General features: G+C 48.5%; 7 protein-coding genes across 7 annotated transcripts; 3 read left to right on the top strand and 4 right to left on the bottom strand.

Moving 5' to 3' along the window:
- Positions 1–926: 926 nt before the first annotated feature.
- On the bottom strand, positions 927–1,188 carry Z518_05057 (40S ribosomal protein S28; the record flags this gene model as incomplete). The annotated part of the gene is made up of 2 exons (XM_013418762.1): positions 927–1,066; positions 1,128–1,188. The coding sequence occupies 2 exons, from the start codon at positions 1,186–1,188 to the stop codon at positions 927–929; spliced, it is 201 nt and encodes a 66-aa protein (XP_013274216.1).
- A 545-nt stretch (positions 1,189–1,733) lies between these two features.
- Z518_05056 (ATP phosphoribosyltransferase) lies at positions 1,734–2,687 on the top strand (the record flags this gene model as incomplete). The annotated part of the gene is made up of 1 exon (XM_013418761.1): positions 1,734–2,687. The coding sequence occupies one exon, from the start codon at positions 1,734–1,736 to the stop codon at positions 2,685–2,687; it is 954 nt and encodes a 317-aa protein (XP_013274215.1).
- A 980-nt stretch (positions 2,688–3,667) lies between these two features.
- Z518_05055 (uncharacterized protein) lies at positions 3,668–4,003 on the top strand (the record flags this gene model as incomplete). The annotated part of the gene is made up of 1 exon (XM_013418760.1): positions 3,668–4,003. One exon carries the CDS (start codon positions 3,668–3,670, stop codon positions 4,001–4,003), a length of 336 nt encoding a protein of 111 aa, XP_013274214.1.
- Positions 4,004–4,100: 97 nt separating this feature from the next.
- Positions 4,101–4,862, bottom strand: Z518_05054 (uncharacterized protein; the record flags this gene model as incomplete). The annotated part of the gene is made up of 2 exons (XM_013418759.1): positions 4,101–4,677; positions 4,723–4,862. 2 exons carry the CDS (start codon positions 4,860–4,862, stop codon positions 4,101–4,103), a joined length of 717 nt encoding a protein of 238 aa, XP_013274213.1.
- A 353-nt stretch (positions 4,863–5,215) lies between these two features.
- Z518_05053 (uncharacterized protein) lies at positions 5,216–6,221 on the bottom strand (the record flags this gene model as incomplete). The annotated part of the gene is made up of 2 exons (XM_013418758.1): positions 5,216–5,800; positions 5,877–6,221. 2 exons carry the CDS (start codon positions 6,219–6,221, stop codon positions 5,216–5,218), a joined length of 930 nt encoding a protein of 309 aa, XP_013274212.1.
- Positions 6,222–7,310: 1,089 nt separating this feature from the next.
- Z518_05052 (uncharacterized protein) lies at positions 7,311–7,901 on the bottom strand (the record flags this gene model as incomplete). The annotated part of the gene is made up of 2 exons (XM_013418757.1): positions 7,311–7,464; positions 7,510–7,901. The coding sequence occupies 2 exons, from the start codon at positions 7,899–7,901 to the stop codon at positions 7,311–7,313; spliced, it is 546 nt and encodes a 181-aa protein (XP_013274211.1).
- Positions 7,902–10,501: 2,600 nt separating this feature from the next.
- Z518_05051 (uncharacterized protein) lies at positions 10,502–10,972 on the top strand (the record flags this gene model as incomplete). The annotated part of the gene is made up of 1 exon (XM_013418756.1): positions 10,502–10,972. The coding sequence occupies one exon, from the start codon at positions 10,502–10,504 to the stop codon at positions 10,970–10,972; it is 471 nt and encodes a 156-aa protein (XP_013274210.1).
- Positions 10,973–11,782: the final 810 nt, after the last annotated feature.

The raw sequence follows: 11,782 nt of genomic DNA, 5'->3' as shown, positions 1-11,782 counted from the left end.
GAGCAATTTATGTGAGCTCAGAGTGTTCAATTCATAAAATGAAGGAGGATGGGAAGTAGAAGAGATCCAGAATACGGATAAGCCCAATATAGACAACGCCAAGTTGTATGCTTTGGAACCCGAAACAGGTTTTCGACAGATACTTGAAATCTCGAATTTCTGCCACCAATCTCAGACACGATGCTTCAGGGTCGACGGCCTACTCAGTGAGGAGACATGTCAGATTGTGTGGTGGCTTTAGACGATTCTTTCCTGTATCTAACATCCCCTGTTTGGCCACTGGGGAAATGACCTCTGGTTGAAAATACTTGTAGAACGGAAGTTGGAGCGGCATTCTAGCCACCACTGAAAAAAGAAAGAAAAAAAGACCCTCCCCCCTCCTGGGTTCGAATCTAGGATAGGTTCTTCTGGTGAAGATATTTTGCCCCCTTGTATTTTTAATTCTTGTTGTGGAAGGGCAAGGCGGAACGAACGATTGCAACAATCAGGAAAATCTTGCAATTCGTGTTCTTCCAGCGCTCCGGCGAAACGAAAGATGTGACTCCACAGTAATTCACAATTTCTATGACTGGGAATTATTGGCAGCTGAAAAAGGGAGACGTTCTGAAGGTATTCTCGAATTTGTGAATATGCGTGTCAGACAAAAATGGTCGGCCGGGGATTTTGAGGATACCAGGTTCAACACCCGCCTGCAGAAACAGCGAGGTCTTGATCAACTCGCCCTTAATTTTTGGGACACCGATAACCCATTGCCACCGGTTTCATGTTCTCTTTATGGAATGGTCATTTCCTCAATGCTCAACCACATGCATACCCCCCGGTGAAAGGCACCCCGAATTCATCCACTTATCGCAGTCTTCTTGCTTCTCTTTCGGATTCGAGCAGACATAAGATGTCATCAACTTTCACTATTCGTGCAACATTTATTAGTTTTGGTCCTCCTTTTCTCCCTGGGATTGTTTGGCGGAATTGAAGTTCGTACCTGGTCCCTTGACGTTTCGAATAATGCTTCGGCTCGTGTCGTCCATGAATTCGACTCTGACCTGTGTGACGCCTCCTCGGGAGCCTGAAAACGTAGAGAATCAGTCCAATGTCCAATATAGACTCTATAGAGGGGTGCGCATGACCTGTTCGGCCGAGAACTCGGGTGACCTTGACGAGCTTGACGGGGACTTTGCCAGCATCCATATCGACGGTTTTCGATGGACTAAAATGTGTCTCGACGAGTAGATGCCACTTGCAGTACCGGGACTATGTGAGGAGACAATTATCTGGCAGAGATGAGATCGTGTTAACGGCGAAGTCCAGGCGAAGGCGCCAGTTGTGCGCGAAAAGATCGCCAAGACTTGCAAAACCAAAGTTTGAACGCCAAGAAAATATTTTCCTGCCACGGACAAAGGTTGCCGGCGTCGGAGTGAGTCAAACCGTATGTCAATTCTTCTTTGGAGGGATTGCTCCAGGTAAGTTAATACAGGCTTGTTTTCCTAATGGTCTTGATTGACTGGGCCTCCTCAAATCCGCTGCTATCCTGTCTCTACACTTAAATTTCTTTCCCTTTCTACTCTGCGTGCAACAATTGATTCGCTGTTTTTGGAAAACTTTCCATTTGCTTGGCGGGGGCAGACCAACGGCAGGGTTAGAGGAGGGGAACGTTCATTTAGAAATTTTTCGTGGGAAGCTATAAAAGAAAGAAAGAATCCTAAGCTCAATTCCTAGAAACTCCGCCGTCCAAGATGGACCTTGTCAATCACCTCTCTGACAGGCTGCTTTTCGCGGTTCCGAAGAAAGGTCGACTACATGCCGCAACACTCGACCTCCTTGCAGGATCCGACATTCAATTCCGGCGAGAAACCAGACTAGATATCGCCGTCGTCAAGAATCTCGCACTGGCACTGATCTTCCTGCCCGCGGCGGACATTCCAACGTTCGTCGGGGAAGGTCGAGTCGATCTGGGAATCACTGGAAGAGATCAAGTTGCTGAACATGACGCTCACCTGGCACTCGGCGAAGAGTCCGGTGTAGAAGAGATAATGGACTTGGGCTTTGGGAAGTGTAAACTGCAAGTTCAAGTTCCTGAGAAGGGCAGTCTCCAGGACGTCAAAGATCTCGTGGGCAAAAACATCGTGACGAGCTTCACAGGGCTGGCCGAAGACTATTTTGCACGATTAGAAGGCATGGGCAGTCGAAAGGAGAGCGTCAACGGCACGATTAGTCCGGTACCAAAGTTAAAAACCAAGATCAAGTTCGTGGGCGGAAGTGTCGAGGCAGCTTGTGCATTGGGAGTCGCAGATGGAATTGTCGATTTGGTCGAATCTGGCGAAACCATGAGAGCAGCCGGCCTCAAAGCAATTGATACTGTGGTTGAGAGTACGGCAGTCCTGATCAAGTCGAAGTCTGTCTCGGACGAGAAACTGGTCAATCTGATCGCGGCCCGGATACGGGGAGTCATCACGGCGCAAAAATATATCTTGTGCCAATACAATGTTCCGCGCGCGAAATTGCTCGAAGCTGCAAAAATCACACCGGGCAAGCGAGCGCCCACGGTCACTGCGCTGGAAGAACCGGATTGGGTTGCTGTCAGTTCGATGGTAGAGAAGAAAGACATTGCAACGGTCATGGATGCGTTGACGGCTGTGGGGGCGACGGATATTTTGGTGTTAGACATTGCCAACTCGCGGACGGGCTGAGTGAAATGTCCAGTTGTCCTGGGATGGTTCTACACTGCTGTGCTTCGTGATGGAAATATGCTTTCTCCCCGCGTAGACCAAAGCAAGAGACATTTGAAACTGGGTCGGCTCATTCCAAGCCATAATTTTTCCCTCATGCGTAAGCGCCCTAAGTTCTTGCGGCACTATCATTTCGTCGATATATTCTCCTTGCCATTTGTCCCACCATCCTAGCAGGATATCAAAGAAGGACGCAATAGGATTTCTCTAAAGTGATCAGCCTGAGGACGTAGCTGTCAGGAGACGGCGAATAGTGGTTTGCAGCATCAGGAGAATATTTGAGGATTGCATAGCTGGAATAAAGATGAAAATAGAGACGCAAACAAGCAGCGAATCCGAAACCGCAGTGCTGAGCCACAGAACAAGCCATGGCCAAACGCGCAACAATGTCTACCAGTACCTAGACTGCGGGTATTTGTAGATCATGTTCAAACAGGCGCCTAATGCAACTCAGTTTCCGATTTCAGGCACAGCCCTTGAGGCGGGGTCGGAACGGAGCATGTTATGCGAGAGCATATCAACTACCAAAATAACCTGCCCGATCCCGAAACAAGGGAGCCTGTATCTGGCATTTATTTCAATGACGATTACTGCCTTATTCCCCTCCTCCTGAAAATAATTCAGGGGCTTAAGGAACGTGGGAAAACATCGTTTGGTCGCTGGACTTGTTCAGACCTCTATCCAGTGCGCAGAGTCGACAGTCAAAAGCTTCAAGTTACACTGAGATCACACCCAGACTGCCTCGACAATTGATCTCCGCTTTCATCCACCATACCCACACGATATCCAGACATCACTCTCGAACATTTAGCTATTCGCACAGGCTGTCAGATCTCGAAAGTCTTCACCATAGCTAGGGCCAGGGCAATATCCAGGCGATCGCTACCCATCGCCAGATTCCTAAGAATTCCGTCACAACACCATTCCACACGTTCCATATCATGCCGTCCAAAAAAGCCCCAGCTATATCAGAATCGGCTCCTGCCGCCGAGTCTCTCTTCAGCCGACTCCTGGTGGCGCCAATACTCTTCGTATCATTTCTGATATCATTGTTCCTCATTGATCGTCACAACTATAGCGGTATTTTCGCCAGGTCTGGAAGCAAGGATGGATATTACCATTCCCACCAGCGCAAATTGGCCAAGCAGGAAATGGACGAGGCTTTCCGAATGCGTCGGAAAGTAATTGCCGCCATGTGCATGCTTACCGCGGTATCATTGGCCTTTATTGCATGGGGAATCGAGTCCGTATGGACCTTATGGCGAGTCAGGGCGTGACTGTCGATTCGACGGTGGTTTTGTTTTTGCTCTAAAATGTTCGAATCTTTTGGAATGAATACTCATTTTTCAGGCGCATCTGTGGAAGGAAAATTCATCAGCAACCGGTCTCTATCTGTGTGGCGGTTTGCAACACTTTGATCCCGCTCGCGAGAGCGAGGATTGGAAATTGATTTAGGCACAGGTATTCAGAAGCAAGGGGTGAGGATCCCGGGTTTGGTGCACGAGCCTGTTGCGTCAACTTACCTGGAAGTCTCTCGATAACATATTTCCCTCTTGCTACACTCATGATGGGCACGCCAGGAACTTTTCGAATTCTTCGCTTCAGATCTCGATCATTGGTGGCCACGATATAAATTTTATGTCTCATGACCCTGTCGACAATGCAGTCATCCGCGTAGGTGCCTTTATGCCCACATTTGAGCCGTTCCCATCTTTCGTCTCTTGCAATCCGCAGGGCAATCCTATATTTTTGTCCCAACTTTTCGAGTTCAGCCATGACACAGTCGGTAATGACAGGGATGCATTTGGCATAGAGACAGTCCATCATAGTGGGCAATAACTCGAGTTTCTTCTGCACCGTGTGGGAGAGAAAATTCGTATCGACGAGAACTTGATAGGGAGGGACCAAAGCAGTGTTGTATTGGAAGAACAGAGCAGAGGAGACTTGCGGTCTACTCTTCGTCAGTTTGTCCAAGGTGTACGTTGCTGCCACCTACGCTTCCCTAATCACGTCGTCGTCCTTCTTTCTGGCGTCTGCTGTTTTCCCCGTCTCTTGATTTTTCTTGAGTCGAGCATCCCGCTGGCCAATAATCCGTTTGACTTGGGCAAACTTGCGAGTTTTCTTGAAGGCGCCCATTTTGAAATCAGGGATGTGCGCTCGTGCAGTCCGCAGACAGTAGTTCTTTTGAAGGATAAAAATGTATGGCGGATGACGGGTATAACCTTCAGAGCGGGTTGGCTAAGACCGAGCCTAACCAAGATTCGGCAAATAGTGAAACAACCAATTGGTCCAACCCCGGATAGCTTTCAACTTTCGAGTTCATTGGTTTACCTGACTAATCAGAAAAGTCATTCCATAGCACAATTTGATATCCAGCTATTGACTACAGTTGACCCCGGACGAAATCAAATAAATACGTTCCGACACCTGTGTGCTAGGATCTTTCCAGCGTAGATAAATACTCTCCAACTCTCGTCGAAACGCTCGACTTAAAAACGGGCCAGGGAAATAAAAAGATGAATCACTACGGAAGTAAAGACCTCATCTTCAAGAGGGTTGTAGATTACGTTTTGGCGCAATGCAGCTTCCCATTGTTTCTCTACCTGAGAAGGGGGAGATAGTCGTGCAGAAGCGATGAGCGCTCGAATATGTCCGAGACGGTCGATTATGCCAGGGTCAGCCAGTTCATCGTGGACCTTCAAGAGTTCCTCGGTCAACGAATTCTCTTCTGGATAGGAACCCTGCCTAATTCCAATTTCAATTGAGGACGACAGTAATCGCCGGAGTCCTTCAGAGTGATAGGCATACGTCCGCAAACGTACAATCTCTGACTCAATAATAGCCTCTTCTTTGACTAAGTAATCGACTTTCGGATGCAGAAGCTTTTGTTTATGCTGATAGTCTAGCTCACAGTAGAGGTCTGCCAGATTTGCAATGCGGATTCTCTCGACTTCCGGGAGTTGCGCGGTGGTGAGACAGCGCTCAAAGCAGTGTTGTGCTTTCTCGAAATGGCCTTCGCCTCTGAAAATCCGTCCAGCGCAGAAGACTTGCTCCCACAGGGTGTCTGACTGCCACTGAGACAGATATGTGGTAGCCAGTTGCCAAGTTTGTAGCTCCTTGTTGGGCAGAAGAAAATTGAAAATTGTACACCAGGTTATTAGCTTGCGATAAGCATAGCGACCCAAGCACTGGGTGAGATTCTCGCTGCTCCGTGTGGTAGGATTTGTTGTAGAATTCTTTGACGACGCGTCCAGACTCCTCCACGTTGCCTTCGAAGCGCAACAGGACACTCTGGTGGTAGACAATCTCGGCCTGCAAATGGGCTTCTTTGAGGTCTTTTCCCAACTTGATGGCAAGTACAAGGATATGTCGCTTGCTCCTTAAGCTGCCTGCCCTAGCCGTTGCTAGCAATGCTTCCACAGTATTGACGTTTGAAGGGACTTTAATATTCGCATTAGAGAATTGCCACAAGAGATGCTGGAATATAAAAAACATTCTGGTCTCGATATGGTTCATCCTAGCCAGAATTAAACCATAAACGTAGAATAGAAAGGAGTATCTCTCGAGGTAAGGTATAACAACACAATTCCAAAGCTTGATTAGGCCAGCATGCGGGATCTTGACCATAACAAACGCGTGCAGATTCGCATCGGCAAACATACTCCTCAATCTCTTCCGAGGATTCTTCCACTTGGATTGTTGAGAGTCGAGTCAGTGCCTCGATACCTTGCATCAGCATTGAGCAATCCAAGAGAACCTTTACCAGATCCTGTGGGAGAATAGCGTTGTGCGGTTCCACCGTAAACATTTCGCCGTTCTCATTCCTCCTAATTTGGAGAGAAATTGCAGTGGTGATCATGAACTTAGGGAGATGACCACCCACAGCGCAGATTATTGGTGGGATGAAGGATTCCGGTAGGAGAGTCCTTGAATTTGTGGTTGAATGCCCATGGTTCCGAGTCGATTGAGCCTCCATAGGACTTTTGTCCAGGGCGAAATACTGACAACCTAGGTTGGCTTCTTTAAGCCTCCTAGATTCATTTGTCGAGAGCCTGGGGTCAAGAGCTGGCTGTCGCTGTGATGGCTCTACTGGTGGAAGAAGGGGCCTTTCCAGTGGGACTTGGACCGGCAAAGCAGGCTGGCACTCATTGGGATATCCGAAAACATTGCGTACTGAATTAAGGCTGATCCGGTGAGTGCACGGTCCTGTGTCCACAATAAAGTGAGGGATAGAAAAGTCACTGACAAAGATGTTATCGGATGGAGTGCCCAGGTACTGCTTTTCTTTTAATTGAGCAACAATAGGTTCGGGGCTGTCAGGATTTAAGTCGGCGTATCCATAGGGCCGTCGGGGCCTGCCTAAATATTGTTCACATCCAACAGCGGCACAGTAATCGGGACTAAGCACTTACTGAAAAAAAAAAAAAAAAAAAGGACAGCATCGTAGCTCGATTCTCTGTCCAGCCTGCTTGGACCAATCCAACTACCATCTTCATGTGTAGTCACTCTGCTCTGGTTCGCAAGCGTCTCAAGAATTAATCACTCGCATCAGCGACTGCTTCCCGCATTGTTCTGTCAATGTCATCAATTGGCAGGAGCTGTAATTTCTCCAGCACCACGCAATATGAGAGGAAACAAAATGCTTAAGGCCTGTTTTGTCTGGGGCAGCTCACGGCAGTACCAATAGGCGATTGCAGGATAGTCAAAGACCACACAGCCGATAAAGTATTTCTCTGTCCTAATAAGCGTGAGAGACATGAAAAGTAGAAATAGGTGGACATACTTGGCAAACGATGCTATTGCGAACGAAATCTTGACAAGCACCCAAGTTCCAGCGGCCAGAGCTTGAAACCAGCGCCTTTTCACGAGCTCCAATTTCGCCATTCCCACGTAAAATAGAGCTGATTGAATGGTGGTCACCACAGAGTCAAGGAGAATATCCGACTGCAAGAGCTTGATCATGATGTGTGACGGATAACTCAGTTTGAGCAGTAACACCAGGGAAATGGCAAAACCAAGGTGAACTACCTGCGCTATAGCAGCCATTTTCCCTGTCCATTGGTGGCGGTCGGGAGGCTGTCCGAAGACAATCATGGCTATCAGAAGGAACAGAGTTAGGCATATGAAGACCAAGACGATACCGCTAAGAAGGACAAGGAAGAAGTTAGAGTCCATGGTTGTTTCCACTCACAGAGTCGAATAGGCGGTAAGGCAAGGACGAACGAAGCAGCAGATGCTCGCCTATTTCAATCTTTGCATCCCCCATCTACCAAGGTGGAAGATACGTGGTGGGCAATGAGGTTGCAGATCTGAAAGTTGCAACGACGGCAGGTTTGCTCGCCGCAACTGAATGGCTACAAGGTAGCTCACTTGGCAAGGGTGTATATCTGGATAACAAATAGTCGTCATAATTCTTTGCCCATACAAGGATTGTGCAGACGTACAGAGAGATCCGTTGATGTCCAAAATACGAAGGAGAAAGAATAGATGAGCGTTCAAAGAGGAATCATAAAAACCCCTGTAACCTTGTCTGGGCTTCGTGCTGTGGACTGCGGTGATTATTCACAGCTTTAGTGTGGTTTTTGAGTGATCCTATCGATCAGCGGGCTTGGAAGGTTCTACTGCCGACCTTAGCCTTTAGGGCGGGGGTCCAAAGCAGACGTCAGCTCACAAAATCAGGCGAGATGCACGCGGTGGCAGAGGATAGTTGTTGCAGCCACAATAGTTGCGTCGAGCGGGCTCTCAATCGAGTTGGAGAACCGACTTACCGCTTGATACGCATCGAGGGGAGAGGTGGTGTCTTGGGCATCGACGGGGGTGTTTTGATTCCCTTCTTCCTTGCTGATTCGTCAAAAATGACAAACTTTCTCTCAGATGTATCCGATAGAGTAGACCTTGGGTTGCTTTGCACTCCCGTGGCATTGATGAGTTCTCTTGGACTTTGCTGTCGTTGCATGGCTTCACAGTGCTTTCCCTCTTCCTGCCCAGCCGAAAACAAACTGTTAAGATTAGAGATGATACAACCTATTCCTGGAGCCAGAAACCCTCGGTCCAAGCTTAGGGACAGCAGGCGAGAGGCTGCTCGTCAGGGATTTTTGGCTTCAGCAGGAAGCTTTTGCGGCTCCAAGGACAACTAACTTTGGGCCAGACCTAAACTGACAATTGTTCCTTGGACAGATCCTAGGCTAGTCACCATCTACGGCTGCCAGATTCTCCTCTTTCAGACACGTGTCGACGAGGATTACACAGGCTCCACCAACGATTGACGATTTTTCCACCAATAGGGAAATCTGCACGGACATTGCCGTAGCCCCTCGTAGCGGTCACCATCTTACCCCAGCTTTCGGCACACAGCATTTTTCTCACTCCAGCCAGCAGCGGCTCCCATTTCGTCTCTGACAGTTGGTGCCAGAAATGCGGCAATATCTTCCACCGGCATATTGAGCCTAACCCGCTAAGTGTCGGAGAATAGGATACATACAACGATAACCCGTGGAGACACCGTAGTGTAGGAGGCATGTCGTGAGCCTTGCAGGGTAGTCCACTGAACTTGGCTGTCCAATGAAGGTTCGTCTCCCCTAGCCCCAAAAACACGCTGATCCTATTCTCGACCCCAGCAGCTGATGGGACGCGTAGATATTTTGGAATACTGAAGAAGATGATGGAGTAAAGGGCGGTACGACCATAGGTTCCTGTGGTATCTTGAATGGGCGTCAGGGTCAAGTGGCTCCCCCGCCCGGTTGTCAATTTTTCTACCTCAAGCCGAGATAGCAGTTTCGTAGGGTGGTCTAAATATAGTTGATGGCCTAGTTCATGGATTACAAGTCGAGTGTGAGGGTTCTAGGGCGAGGATTCAATCAATGTGTTCCAGCTAACATCTACAAGACGTAGCACGAAGAGAGTCAAGATAGAATGCTACGCAGGAAGTGCTGAAGAACCCCTGAACGTAATCCTTGGCACGTGACCCTTGGCATGTGGTCCCGTGACATCGAGTCGGTGCAGTGAGAAGTTTTTGACCTAGTGTTTTTTGCGTCGACCTTCCTGCGAGCGAAAGTATTGGGGTAATACCCTGTCAACTGCGCAGGGAGTGCGGTCCTATCTAGAGCATACCCCCGATAGTCAGAATACGACAACCCCGGAGACATGCAGATGTGGTCGAGGCGGGTAACGGAACGGCCGTATTCACAATGTATTTTAGGCGGAAAGTCAGGACAAGTAGTTGTAGGCAGACAAGCAATCTATACACCTTCAAACAGGTGATGGGGAGGAAGCTATGCGATGAGCTTGCGCCACGTTGGGCTACTCAGTATTGGCGTCATGAGATGGTCCATCTTTGGAGCGACTTCGGCTTCAGGCTTGACGCAATAACTGCACACCAAATAAACTTCCTTACCTTTTGCCAAGAGCAGCCTACGGAGAAGAGGACTGGGATGGTATGGCTGCGGTGATTCGTGAATCGAAGAAAAAGCTTGCACGTAGTCCAGCCACAATTGATCACGTCGTGCATGAGTGGGCAGACAGCCCCAAACCCCTAAAATAACAAACTTACTCGAGCCAGATGGGCAGCAGGGGCTACTAAAACCTTAACTTCTCAACTGACACAAGCGAAAATCCGAAGACCACCTCCGTCGTCACCCTTCCATTCTGCAGGCCTTCAATTTTGAAATTCCAACCCCCTTCCCTCCTGGCCCCCCTTGACTCTGTACCATTTATATTCCAACCAGTCTGCATCCTCCACCTCTTCGTCAACCATAGATACACCGGCAATATACATCATGGCCGCGGCAACCGACAGCAAACTCCCCACCCTTCCCGGCGGTTACAATTATCCTCCTCCCACTGTTCCTCCAAAGGCCGGCGCCCCTTACCTCGCATCTTCTCAACTTCCAGAAAACTTCGTGTTCATTATTGTGGGTGCCGCTTTGGGTTTTGTGGCCCTACTCATATTTGCATGGAGAATTCTCATGTCCTGGTCCATCAATCGCAGCTTTAAACGCGATGCCAGTAGTGGTGTCGGAGTCGGCACCACCAGCTACACCCCTCTCCCAGACCTCAAGAAGAATCCCACCTCACAGTCAGCACACGATATGGCCGATCTGAATAAACTACCAAAATCATTCTCAAGCGTGCCTAGTCTGTTCTTTTCTCCTACCGCCGAAGTTGCAAAGCAGTCTCAGCGTCCACTGAGTGGCCAACATCTACCCGCTGGTCACTACCGTGACGCCGTGGATTCCTACCGAAGATGAAATTGAAATTGCCATTTAATGTTAAAACCACGCCCGTCTGGATTACACCCATAGACCTCAGGCCTATCACACAAGCAAACTCCCACGTATGCTTTTCGAAGATATGCTTAATTGTGGCTGGGTGGTGCGATATGTATGGGGAAGAGACATAATTGAAGCCACTGAGAAGATCTGTCGGAACACTACCTTCTCCTTCGGGGTGAGAAATCCGGGATCATCCAGCCTTGCAGTTTTCTGGCATGATGAGATGGACAAACCACGTCCGAAAGTCAAAACTGCACGTCTCTATCCGAATGCGAGCATGTACTCGATGTGCGCTAGTTTTCAAGAAGTCTGCACAAGAACAACGCAGTCTCGAATATCCTGGGTTAAAATTTGGAGATATTTGAATGACCCCCGTTTAAGGTTGACAGTGAAGACTCTTCGGGATAATCAATTATCACAATCCTCATTATTGCATTGGGACATGGATCACATTGGTGGGTTTGGATTTAGCGAGGCGTTTAGAGAATGCGGGATGCTGAGGTCTATCAGGGATCAGACTGCACTCTGTACAATTGCATAGAACTTGGGTTTTGTATTGGGTTAAGGGCGAGAAGCCCAGGAGTATATGAATCATCTTTTATCTCCAGGCGTAATTCAATCTTCTCCTGTTGGGCACTCACGATTCTATGAATTGTGAGAGACGCGTCGATCAGGAAAGAAGATATCAAGGTCTCACGGTGAACATAGAGGCCATCACATACATCTTCTTCATTATTTGCATTATGAGAAGCCAACAGGTACAAGGATGCCTCCTACACCTAAGAA

Source organism: Rhinocladiella mackenziei (genome assembly GCF_000835555.1).
Source record: "Rhinocladiella mackenziei CBS 650.93 unplaced genomic scaffold supercont1.3, whole genome shotgun sequence".
In the NCBI taxonomy this organism is placed as follows: Eukaryota; Fungi; Ascomycota; class Eurotiomycetes; order Chaetothyriales; family Herpotrichiellaceae; genus Rhinocladiella; species Rhinocladiella mackenziei.
This window is presented reverse-complemented; position numbering and strand designations above follow the sequence as displayed.